Genomic DNA, 13,069 nt, shown 5'->3' with positions numbered 1-13,069 from the left:
TTTGCAGAGAGTTTGCTAAGGCAAAAATTTGGACATAAAAAACCCTGACCCTGGGCCATCCGCGTCCCTGCTCAGCTCTGAAAGCACAGGGGCGTTTTTCGGTCGTTGTCCACAAAGGTGCATTCCGCAGGAGAAGGTGAGGAGTTAACTTGCTGTTCCAGATAAGAAACAAGGCAAAAATAAATCAAAATTTAGAGTCTGTATTTCAGCACCACAATTAAAAGAGGGGAGGGAACAGTCTGATCTTCAGTGATGTACATAATGGCAGAGAGGGTGGGCGGTTGGACTGTCAAACTGCCTTAATTTAATTGCAAACACATGCTGATGAGTCCCCTCCTCCTGGACCTCAGGGCTGGGAAACTTTTTTTTTTTTTTTCTTTTTGTCAGCTCCCTGCAGTTCAGATTTGAGGCAAATACACTCCAGCGAACACCATGCTGCTCAAACCTGCCGCTCTTCCAGGCTTTTTGTGTTTTCTCCTCTTGCCCAGTTTCTCCTGCTCCTGTCCCAGTCGCTGCCTCTGCTTCAGGACTACAGTAAGATGCATGCATCTGATGTTGGAAACCATCCCCGATATCCCACCCCAGACAAACATACTGTGAGTAACCATTGCATTTACTGCCTTTCTTACCTGCTTGCTCTTTAGAAAGAGGAAAGAAAAAGTCGAGGCCAAAGGCATGCTTTTTATCTTCCTTTTTTTTTTTTTTCTGCTGAATTGTCTGCATGACAAACTCTTCCATGCTTTTAAAGCATGAAACAGAAACTGCTTCTTTTAGCATCGGTTAATTGTTAACAGGATAATCAAGGGAACTGAAAAATTTAATAAGAGCAATGCTGGCATGATCACTGGAGGAGTTTTGGAGAATCAAACATTACGAGCGTTAAACTGAACTTATAGAAAGGTACACAGTTTACGTTTGAGAAGGCTTTGTATGTGAGTGTAGGGGGAGAGAGGAAATTTTGCAGTTCAGGCTTTTGTCTCTACAGAAAAGAACACTTCTAATAAATACAACCCTATTTCTTTCCTAGACTTTTAAGTGCTGGTTTTCCAGTCTCTATCTGAACTATACAAACCAAACTTTAAGGCTTGGTTTGTATATTGTGGCAAGTCACATATTCCTTGAGAAATAAAGTACCTGTTGGAGAGGGAGCTGTTGTCTGAGCCCGTTTGGATGGGAAAAGGTGAGGAAAAGGGCACATAAGGCTTGGAGCCTCCCCAGCAGCTCTTCCTGATAGTGCCAGAAGAGCACTTCCCTGTGGTTAAGTAGTTAAATTTAAAGGTGGGTTTAAGATGCAGTGACAAAGTACTTCCCCTTGTGCTACTCTTAGATGATCGCTTGGTTTGAAAGGCTTTTTTTTATAAAATGGTAGGAAAGACTTGTCAAAAGCTTATCTTTATACGCGTTGTCCTTAAACTGCTGCCGATTGTAAAACTTTTTCAGCACTAGTTTGAGAAGTTTTTCCCCTGGGCCTGTAACAAACCAAATTTGCTCTCAGCCAGAACATCTATACCAGCCGTTCTCCTGTAAACATCTCACTGATGCTGCTCGTGCATTTGCTTCTGCCGGCAGCCTAAGGAGCGGGATGTGGGCAGGATGCTGGCGTTTGAATTGCTGCCATCCGGATCTGCTTTGGTGGATGGAAACCGCCGAAGCTGTTTCATTAGTGGCACGCGGGGAAAATGCCTACGCTTGCTCCAGCTGCCAGAGCTGTGCTGTTGGGGAAACTGGTTACACTTGGGAGTCCCCCTGCCGTGGGGCAGATCAGATCCTGGACTTGCTCTCCCCCAAGGCTGGCGATGGAGCGGTGATTCTACACTCTGAAACTGTTCAGTTCTGTCTGGCCTGTTGCAGACTGTCTGGGTAGGGGTTATCTGCTCGTACAGCAACTTGCAGAGTCTGACTCTCCACATTGTCACTACACTTTTTTCCCTCCTTATCCCCCTACATCTTGAAATACTGAAATATTTAAAATACCCTTACACTGTTGGATTTTAGCAAAATAACGTGTTTCTCCTTGTTTAAACATAGATTTTAGCAGGAGGAAAGGTTTGGCCGAACTGGGATATGCCTGAGCTCAGTAAAGCTTGATTTCTGTTCTCTGAAGTGAGACGTTTACTCTCACACTGGATTGCCTGAGTGTGTTTCTGGTAGTGATCTTTTGAATTTGGGAAATTTACTGTGGTCACCAACTTTTTTTCAGTACTGGAATGGTGGATTTCTAAATGCCCTCTGCCGACAGCACACTTCATACTTTCTGTGCTTGTCCTTGCAGCTTTAGTAAAATTCCAGGTAGTATCTTCCTATAAAGTAAGGGACATTTAGTTGTCCGGAAAACTCAATCTAGAAAGGTGACCACGTTTTCCTGTGCATCGTATACAGTCAGCCTAATTCCCTCTCTCCAGCTCTAACTGGTTTGAACATACGCTGCTTGTAAATGGTCCGTGTTTTGCCTGCTTAACAATTTGGAAAGCTTATTTGTTTATTTTAACGTGACAGGCATAGCCTTGAATGGGAGATAGGGTTTTTAAACATTAACTAAAGGGTATAGGCATGAGATCTAAAAGTAGTAATATTCCAAAATGAGATTACTTCCTTTATCGATCAGTATTTTTAAGGAGATTTATCTGGTTTTTTTCTCTTTTAATACTGCCTGCATAATTATAAGCAAAACTCATACTGATGAGCAGAGTTCCTCATAGATACGAAGCCACATGAGCCTGGTAAGTGTTCTCTGTTGGCGGATCATGTGCCTTTGTGTGGTGTGTGGCAAGTAAAAATCCTGACTTTCTGGTTATCTTGGAGATCTAATGTATGTAAATGCATTTGCCAGCCAGCATCCCGTTGTATCTGTTATAAAAAGCATTTGAATAATTAAACTTTTTTCAATCGTGAAAGATCAAAGAATCCTTCTTAACCAAGCCCCTGACTGGTCCAGCTTTTTGGTATGTTAATCTTTCTCCTGGGAGGACCGTTGTGTCAGAGTGAACATTCAGAATTATAGCAGGAATAGTCTTGATCATGGAGTTATTCTGAGTAGGAAATGTGGGATTGTGATATTTTCCACATTTGCCCTTTGGTATGAATAGGACGGAGTCTGTGACTGCAGATACAAACGCCGATCCCAGGCTCCAGCTCGGTTCCCTCTTGGAACAGCTGCAGTTTCCAGATGGAGTTTGCTTTGAAGTTGAGAGTTTGGGACTTTCTGACCTCCATGACTCCGTGCCACCCTCTCTCTAACAATCCTTGAAGAGTGGGGAAGTCTTCTAGCCGGCACACGCTGTGCTTCAACGAGCCCCGTTGGCAGATGGCCCCCTCGGGGCTGTAGCCAGCTGGCGTAACTTGGAGCAGCCCATAGCCTTCTCCGAGTGATGCTGGGGTTGGCATGGAACCAGTTCCAGGATTGATGAGCTGTTACTGGCTCCTCTTTGGTCGCCATTTCCCTCCTCCCTTCCCAGTCCCAGCTGGGTGCAGCTGAGGATCTGGCCCAGTGTCTGGTTTTAGCAATAGACTATTTGTCTTTGGTAATGAAGTCTGTTCATTTCATCCTGGGCAGAGAATAGGATGGCAGGAATGGCTACACGTGTACAGATAAGTAATCTATAAAAATTCATGGTGTACAACTGCAAACGTATTTTGGATGCTGTCTGTTCAACTGGAACCTGATTATCCAGATGTGATCTGCTGGTTACCGCTGGGATTCAAGCAGTTCTTTTTGCCAGCAGCCCAAAGAAGGGAACAGCTGTGAAACATAGACTCAGAAAATTTCAATAGGTCTTTAACCTTCTAAGTCATTTGTTCTACAGTGTGACATTTGAAACAATAAACTTTGAAATGTGTGGGCACGAGTAGAAGAAATCTATGGAAAGAAGTTCCCCTCTGGCTGGCAGCTAATGGCTTGCAATCCAATTATCCGTGGTTATTCTCCTTTCTGCATTATGCATAGCACATAATGAATGAGCCCTTCTAGACAAGCATAGCTGAGGGCACAAGCAAAGGCGGCGCGGTATCTGGGATCTGAACTCATCGCTGGCATGAACTGAAGGTGACCCACTTGTTCACAGACCTGGTTGCTAATTGGGCATGGCCAGCTTGGCAAGTTTTGTTTCCCTTGGTCGTCGTGCTGCTTGTTTGGTGGCCGCTCGGTTCCTTTCGTCCTCCCGCAGGTCGTTGCACTGCAGTAGGGAAGGCGGTAGGACAGGGTGTAGCTCTCCCGCTCTGTCTTAAGGAACAGTTTTGAGAAGGAACTTTATACATTTGTTGGGGAAAGGTTTACCGAGCAAATGAGTTTCTTGGAAATGCTGTTCCCTTTGCGGTCTCTGTCGTGCGCTTTGGGTTGAAGAATGGATTACTCATTTCCTCTGCGTGTGATAGACTTATATGCAGGCATTAAACGCACACCCACACGCTCTGGATGTGCCAGGTGTGATCTCTTTCTGCTTTCTTTTGCTCTAGTATTTAATCCTCATTGAGCCTTTTAGAGGTGACCAAAGCCTTCTGTGTGTTCTGTTTATAGAAGTCCCTTCATTGGAAGGAAAATGGGGAGAGAAGGTACTTTAAACATATTTTCCTTCCTAGAAGCATTCTGACATCTTTTAATGAAAACATCCTAACTCTTGGGATTGTAGCTGCCTCAAGTATTTAGAAATCCTGCCTTCGCTGCGCTTCACAGTGCTTCATCAGCTGGTTCCCGCTTGAGTATTTGCATTTTCATTGACCTCACCGCATCCTTCCTCCCCCTAGGTGTACCAGCATTTTTTCCTGTGCTTTATAAGGAGAAGTCAGTATTTTTTGGTGAAAGAATGTGTGTGTGTTCTGGGTAAAGACTTAAATGGTCATGCTGTTAAAAAAGAATAAAGCTTACACTTGTGCTACACAAGACTTGATATTAAAGAGTGCCCCAGCAGTTTGTTTAAGCTGGCATGGCGCTACTGCTTCTTGGACTCAATGAAAAAGGTAAATACGTCTTTACACTGGGAAATTGTCTTTTACTCCTTCCAGAATGAGGGTCAGAACATCAGGAGGAGGGAAAGTTGTCTTCGCTTGATGTGTGCAATGTCTTGAAAAGATGGTGCAAAGGAAACATGCATTAGGTTAAAAGAATCCTTCTCCTTGCTGACATGAATGCTCAAGAGTAGACTTAACTGGTTTGATTAGGATCAGACCCTAATCTCCATCCCCACTGCTAATGCTTAATAGCTCAAATTATCTAAGATCGATGAGGTCAACAGTTTGCAGTGTAATCTCCCTCCTTGAATATGTGTCTAGGGCCAAAACTATGTTTTGAAGGTGTTCTTTGCTCCTGCCTTTGCTGTCAAGAGCTAAAGGGATGCTCTGTAGCTGTGGATGAGATGATTCCACCAGGGATGAAGCACCAGCGGCCCCCTCCTGCCCTGGCACTGCCTTCGGGGCCGGGCTGTGAAGTGCAACATTGACGCCAGCTTCTGTGCAGAGAAAAGGTGGGACCAGAACAGCCTGGTGCGGTGACCGCTGAGTTACTGGCTTGCCCCAGCTGACGCAGAGGGAGCCCTTTCGAAAATCTGACCCCTGTTTGTGGGAGCTGAAATCTTAAAAAGCTGGTTTCAGGAATGCCTGTGGTTAATTCCGTAATTAAAATCTAGTGTGCCCATCCCGAAAACTTTAAAATGTAAGCAGTGCAACAGAGAACAACAGCCTGTTCTGCAGCGTGAACCTCTCTGCATCTGCTTGCTCTTCTGTGTTCCATCCCTGATCGTATAATCTGGTTAACTAGTATTTCCGTGCTGAACATATTTTCCTTCCTCTTTGCTCCTCGAACAGTCAAATCTTGATGTCTTAAGCTGGTACACCCCAAAATAGCCAAGACTTGGAAAACCCCCCAGCCCCGAGCCTCCCTGCGGCCTCCTCATCTGTCTAACAGAGATGGCAACGCTCAGCTGGCCATGTAGGGGTTGGGAGTTGAAGGTTGTCATTTATTAAAGCCATTTGGGGACTCGTGTGTGAGAAGGACATTCCTGAGCTGGGGAGCCGATGACAGTGAGTCTGGAAGACTTCATTTCTATCTCAGCAAGGCTGTTTTCCCTTCCTGCCAGTTCTGGAGCTGTTTGGCAGGACAGGGGAACCTGCAGAGCGGACTCCGATGTTCTGTGGATAAGTAAGAAAAATGATCATCTTTCTGATAAATGCTCTGGCTCTTATATACGGGGAAACTTGACTTTCAAATTGCATTTAGGATTTCTTTCACACCCTCCCTTCCCCAGGAAACACTGGGAGGAACCTCAGTGTCTTATCTCTGTAAAACCACCTTTACTCTCTGCCTCTTTGTTGATAGTGATTGAGTGTCTGCCACTTACTCAACCAGTTCTGGATGAAATGGTCCAGAACCGCCAGCATCATTGCTGTGCACAATGTTCTTAACACAAAAGATGCTTCAGTGAAACAAAACCCAGCAATTTCCGTGGAACTGCAGTAAAATACCTCTTGTAGCTAATTATCTGCTTAGTTAACATAGTAATACATGATTCTGTAAAAGCCTAAATAGATTAAATAGAAGTGGAAGTTTCTTGTAAAAGCCATTGATTGCTTTATATGCTAATCGCTGTTAATTATTTAACACGATGCTTTCAGGAGTGATTGTTCTGATAGCAGCTGAGAGGATCAGAAAGATTCCAGTGTCATTTTGTAAAGACCTGTTTCCTCATCCATTTGCAAATTCCGGCGGTTTTTTGATCAGCCTCTGCAACGGGGTTAAGAGTTTCCAGAGTCAGCAAAGGTGAGTTATTTCAGTGGCAGATCCTAAATTATCCACGTATCCCAGCCGGGTTTTCTGTCAAAGCTATGGTGCATTGGGACGAGGGTTTGGTGAGGTTTTCTGCTGAGCCCGTCAAGCCGGTATTGTCCGGCGGGATCGGTATTGTGTGATCAGTATTGGGGGCTGGACTAGATGACCTTAAAAGGTCCCTTCCAACCCAAACTATCCTACGATTGTCTGGTTCTCTGCAGGACGCTCCCAGGCCTCCAGGCACTGCGGAGGTGACAGTAGAAAAGGATCTGAGATCCTTCAGCAGCAGCTATTCCTGTTGTTCCTTGTGGAAAGGTATCTGGTAAATCCAGACAGCTGGTTTGAAAACGTGGAGGAGAGTTGAATCACAAGGGATTCTTTTTTTTTTTTCTTTTTTTTTTTCTTTTCCCCTCATTTTGCAAATTCCAAGGTGGAAGGAAGCAGGCGGGAGTGAGGGAGCCCAGCTGCTGGCACACACGGCAGCTGGAACGGGCTGGCACGGGAGAAGCCCTGTGGTGGGTCCCAGGAAAAAAGCACACTTGTTGGTGAAAAGAAACGTAAAGTTTCCAGAGTGAATGCCCTGGGAATAGAGAGAAACAGGCGTTTCTGTGTAAGAGGGGACAAACTCTGTTGGGAATGTTCTCAAATACACGCAAGCCAGGAATTTCCCAGTGCAGCCCTTCACGGCGTTCATTACCAGCCGAGCTTCGGGGTAAGGCAAGGGCTGGGGGAAAACACTATGGAGGAGCCAAAGTCAGTTTTTTTAAGTGCAGTGCTAAGGAGGAAGGTGTGGGTTCCTCTCGGCCTCCAGGGGCTTGCTTTGCTGTGCAGAGACATCCACGCTAACTTCTTTTTACTGCTTTCTTGGGTACAGGGAGCAAAATAGTCTAGTCCTTCCTTCTGCCTCCAGGATCCACACTACCTAAAGCATGTGCGGCTAGCATCTGTCTCACCTGCAGTCCACCTGAGTGTTTCATTAGCCTTGCTTTTTTTTTAAAAAAAAATATAAATATCTGAATCTACAGTTTTAGCCAGTGACTTGCCCTTTTCTATTTGGAGCAATGTGCTGACATAGTTATTGTATCTGTGGCTGAATAAGCCATTGCAGTTCTTTTCTTTGTCATGTTTTCTTGACTTCAGATCATTCCCATTGCTTTCCTCTGGATTCTCTCCAGTTAATTCACATCATTTCTTGAAATGAAGTGCTCGGAGTAGACATGCAGTGTTTCAGTTCCCTTTTTTTTTTGTCCGTGGGGAAAGCTGCTGCCTTAGTGAGATGAAGAGTAAACGGGAGAGCGAGCTTTCCAAGGGAGTGCAAGACAGCTGGGGTCCAGGGACTCATTTAAAGGTCTTATCTGGAATAGAAAACAGAAGAAACATCGAGATATTTTATTAAAATAATAAGCTAAGTTTTATTATGTGCTCCTTGGGGATGGTGTAGGGGAAAAGTTCCTGCATGAAACCAGACCCCCGTTGTTCGCTCAGCAGCGGGAGCTATTGGGAGGCATCTCTCCATCCATGCGCTTCTCAGCAGCTCAGAGGTGGTCCAGCCAAGCCACAGCCGTGGCACCTCTGTTGGTGTCACAGGGTCGCCGCTGCCGGGCTCTGCAGCCCCGCTGGGCTTTGCTGTTCTCGCAGGTGAAGAAACCCCCCGCCTGGGAGGCCGGACTTGCTTGGGGAGCTGGAGCCCTGGCGCAAACTCCCACAGCACCGTTTCCAAGGAGCTGTTTTCGGCAAGCGGCCCATAGTGAAAACAACCCTGGGAGCGGAGGAGCTCATGGTTGATTTTTCTGGGTTTTCAGAGGTGTTTTCAGTCACCTGTGGTCCTGGGTGTTGCTTTTTGTTTCAGCTGTGGAAGCTGTGCGCTTACGTGTGAATGCTGGGCTGTGAAGGATCGCAGTTGTCTTTGTTCATTAAAATAGCCGGATTTTTTTTTTCCCCCACCTGCAGCCTGTGACCCAAAGTGATATTTTACGCTTCACCGCCTGCTCCCCGCTGCCTTCCATGAGCATGAACAGCTTCAGCCCTGACCCCTGTGTATTTCTTCCATTTATTTGTTATGTTCCCTATTACCTGTAGACAGCTGCCTGGACTAATTACGCCGCTCTTTGCAGCCCCCCCCGGGCAAGCAGAGTTGGTGTCTGTGCGTTACAGTGCATAAATCGAGTTTGCATTTCTTCAGCTTTCTTCATGGTCTCGTCTTTCCTCGTTTCCTTTTAACGAGGCCATGGAGAGTAGTCAGCGCGTTGTGCTGTCACCTTTGCCAATGTTTAATTGTATTTGGCTTTATGGTGTCAGCCATTGCCTTGAAAAATCCATACAGATATCCTCAAATTTACGTCATCAGATATGTCGGGATAAGAGGGATATGTAACACCTTCCACCGAGAAGAGCAAGAAATGTGCGTTTGAAGCAACGCACGTAAAGCCAAACACACCCCAAAATGTCAAAGGGGAAGTTACCGTTAAAAACTGCAGTTCCCAAGGATGATCCTTCGGGGCTGCAGTTTGCAGAGGACGAATGGTGGTTGTAAATTACAATTCCAACACTTTTTTTTTTTTTTTTAAAAATATTGAAGCTGTATTCCTTCCTGCCTTCCTAACTCTGCTCTGTTCGATACTTACCACGAAGAAAGGGGAGAGACTTCTCCCTACATTAGTCTTCCTTTTCCTTTGTTCAGAGTTGAAAAGTGACAGAATGGGGAAAACACAAGAGAAAAGCCAGCTTCCCCTGGCGTGTGTGCTGTTGCATTCAGTGATAACAAAGGGGAAGCAAGGCAGAGATTTAATGTTTCAGGGTAACTTGAGTTAAGGAAAAATGGGAAAAATGCTGTGCATTTTGTGCCTAAAAAGTAAGAAAATTTAGTGGGATTTGTTTTTTACATAAAATAACTAGTTCTGCAAACTGTGAAGCTAAAGAAACGTTACATCTTAAGATAAAATCAGCTTTACTTACTGTGTGTCCCCTTCTCGAGTTCTTGCTTAAAGGTATTCCAGCCCCCTTGGTTGCTCATGGTCGGTTTGAGTGTACAGCCACCTGCAATGAATGCCCCTCTTCCTAATCTTAATTTTATGCAAACACAGCTCTTGTTGATGTCTGTTCTAAAAATAAGTAAGTGTTGAATTTGTAGCTATTTGTAGAATTCTTGTTTTAAACGCTGCCTCCAAATGCTCTGTAATTTACCACCGGAATGACGGGCAGTTCAGCATATCCCCGTGTTTTACCCTCTTCAAGCAAACGCGCTTAAAAGGCTGCCTTAAACAGAGAAATAGCTGCGTTTTCTCTAAATGTGACAGATCGGGCAGCGTAGGAGAAAATAAAGCAACTTCATTGTTGTGCTTTGGATAGAAACTAGCAGCAAAAAACCATTTGTCAGTCTTCTGCGAATTGTTATAATACAGTGGACCGTGGAAGGTTCCAAATCAATGCACATTCCCTATAGAAGTGTTTCTACTTGGTTAACCAGGTTAAACCACTTAGCTCTTATTTTATTATCTCATTAGCAATCAAAAATCCATGTTTTAGGCCTCCAAGTCGATGTAGTTACATGGACAGCCCTTGAAATTTGCCAGAATCCCCTGGACTCCACTAATTCTAATTGAAGTTGGCACAAATTTGAAACGCAGGCAGCGATAAGCTGTTCTGATTCTTGGAGCATTGCAGAGCAGAATGTGAAATGCTTATTACATGAGGTTATTTGATCAGATTTAACCATTTTAGGGCAAAGATAATTTGGCTAGGGAGCTAAAAAATGGGTCCGCATGATGATGTGCGTTCCTCTACAAATCAGTATGAGATGCAAGCGTGATTGCACGTGAACTTGGGGTATTGAGCAGCAGAGCTTCTCCGGTGTTCGTGGAGAGGATCACTCGAGTCCTTTCAGTCCTTGTTTTTTCTAAAGCCATCGTCCCCATTCCTTCTCCACTCCCTTCCCTGGTCTTTGTCTCCATTTCTGGTTGGTTGGACTCGATGATCTCAAGATTCTATGATTCTTCAGTTCACGTAGACCTGGTGTGACAGACTCTCCCAGCAGCCCTCCTCCCTTCCTCCTGTGGACGATGCTGTTTGCTAATGGCTTGTTTATGTCGCAAGCGCAGTGATTGTATTTTTCTGCTTTTAGAGATTTACGCTTCAACCACATCAAGGAGATACAACCTGGAGCCTTCAAAAGACTGAAGAACCTCAACACGCTGTAAGTTCCACTCGGTGATCCTGCACTGAGGATAATCCATCTTTTACTTTTGTTAGTACTATCCGCTAGATTGGCTTGAAGATGGCCTTGATGTTTTAGTTATTTCAGCCAAGTTGTGCATATCCAACTGAAGCTTTAAAATTCTCTCTGTCCTACCTAGGATCATGTTTCTTACCCTTTTATTAATTAAATGTGCATTTTACTAACTTTCATTTTGGCAATTAACCTGTCTTTTTAAAAAAAATAATTAAAAATCCTGATGCATACTGCCGCTGCCTGAGGATGTTTCCGCAAGTGTGGCTTTAGAGCAGCCTATGAAAACGAGCTGGCCTGGGATCAAGATAGCGGAGGGATGTGTTAAAATTTTCTTCTAGTCTATGACCGTCTCAAACGCGTAAATCACATCAGTTGCTCAACATGACTTTGACCGAAGTGAGAGCGCATCCTTCCAAATGCAGTCTTGTTCCTAAGCCTTGCCCTGGAACAAATGCCTACATTTATCCTGCTGCAGGTAGGAATGGGAGTGGAACGCAGTTCCTTCAGTCTTGCATCCCAGCCCGAGCAGGCGTGCTCACGTCGGTGTAATGCACTCCTCTGCTAACGAGTTTCTCACTCTGCTCAAAGGAAACAGTGGGAGCCTTTGCTGCTTCTTGCCGCTGTAAGGCTGAGGCTTTGAAGATAGACACGAGTACATCTGCACCGTGTAGCCAAGGAGCTGAAAACAAACCAGCTCCCAAATCAGGAACAGAAGCCGTGTCGGCGCAGCACTATGCTGGATGTAATTGGCTTGTTGAGACTCAGATCTGATTATCCGAGCTGTAACATGGCGCTAACAGCTGTAAGATTTCCAGGTCCAAGCTCAAATCTCTCTGCGAGGCAAACCGACTTGCTTGGGAACCTACGCTGCATGCTAGGCGTTCGTATTTTTGGGGTTTGTACATTAATGATCCCAAACGGCAAGAGAGAGTCCAGGTTTTGTGTCTGACCTTGAGAGATCTGAAGTCCCTGATCCTGTAAAGAAGACCTGGGCAATAAGGCCTTCGGTCAATTGTAAGAAGTTGTAGAAAGAGTGGGAATACAGCAGGACTTTATCATCGAGACCTGCTCAATAGCTATCTTTTAAAAATCAACATTTGCTAAAGATTGTTCCACCGCGTGTGTGGGACTGATTGGCCAAACCATGACTGCAGGAGGCTTCAAAGTACCCTGCTCATGGCCCAGGCTCCTGCTCATAGGACAAGGTGGTCAACTAGCAGAGTGGTGGAAAACTTTACTGCCGATGATGCTGTTCATCCAGAGCACAAGAACAGCCCGTGTTAGTCTCTCAAACAGCACCATGTGGTACTTAATTACCAAAAATAATAGAGAGAAAGGATACTTTGGATGGATTTCTGTCATTTGAGATGGGGTGATAAATGTGACCAAGATATCTAGGGAGAAAACAGAACGTGAGTCCGTAGGGTTTTACCTTATCACAAAGCTCTGCTGAGGCATCGTGATCTCCAGACCTGCTCTTCCACCCCTGAAGCTCTCCTGAGTCGAGAAAACAAACCGTTCCAAATTATGTCATCTCTGTGTGATGCAGACAGATGTTTGGCAGGCAGCTCGGCAGGACCGCCAGGCTAGTTTCAGCCGAACCCTGGGGAATCTCAGGATGCTGGCAAGCCTTCACTTGGAGAGGCGCTCCACCCAACCTGCGGAGCTTTGTAAGAGCTCCCAGTTCCTGCCCTGCCAGCGCCGCGGTCTGGGCAGTTCCCTGACATCTGCAAGAACTTCTGCTTCTTTCTTTCTGCCTCCTGCCACTCTGCTTAAAGCTAGATATAGATACGCAGCCTGGCTGAGGTGGAGAACCTGTACATGATACCTGCTCACGCTCCATGAATTTGTCCAATTCTTTTTGCTTTCTGTCTCCGTACCCTCCTGGACAGGGACCTGAAGGACAGCGAGTCCATGAAAGTCCATACTAAAGGGAATAGGCAGGAATTTACCCCCTAACATCCCTAACCTCGTGATCATGGATGCCGAGGCAGTAAGAGGAGTGTGTTTTGCACAGATGGTGGACAGGCTGTCCTGCGTTCCCTAAACACCGTCCTGTGATGTTAGTCCATCAGAGCTGGAAT

The 13,069-nt window shown here is 45.3% G+C and overlaps 1 protein-coding gene across 8 annotated transcripts in view; it reads left to right on the top strand.

Annotated features, from left to right (window-relative positions):
- PCMTD2 (protein-L-isoaspartate (D-aspartate) O-methyltransferase domain containing 2) overlaps positions 1-13,069 on the top strand; it is a 63,187-nt gene that overhangs the window by 15,831 nt on the left and 34,287 nt on the right. For 7 of the 8 annotated variants that reach the window (XR_012589674.1, XR_012589673.1, XM_074605533.1 and 4 more), the window contains exons 1-2: positions 45-596; positions 10,878-10,949. Coding sequence is in view for 6 of the 8 variants with exons in the window: in XM_074605533.1 (XP_074461634.1) it covers positions 433-596; positions 10,878-10,949 (236 nt within the window). In the remaining 2 variants the exon portion in view is untranslated. Of the gene's footprint in view, positions 1-44; positions 597-10,877; positions 10,950-13,069 lie in introns of those variants that run through there. The other variant, XM_074605535.1, reaches the window with a different exon arrangement.

This window comes from Larus michahellis, chromosome 12 (genome assembly GCF_964199755.1).
Source record: "Larus michahellis chromosome 12, bLarMic1.1, whole genome shotgun sequence".
NCBI lineage: Eukaryota > Metazoa > Chordata > Aves > Charadriiformes > Laridae > Larus > Larus michahellis.
The sequence above is the reverse complement of the archived record's forward strand: the minus strand, read 5'-3'. Positions and strand labels throughout refer to the sequence as shown.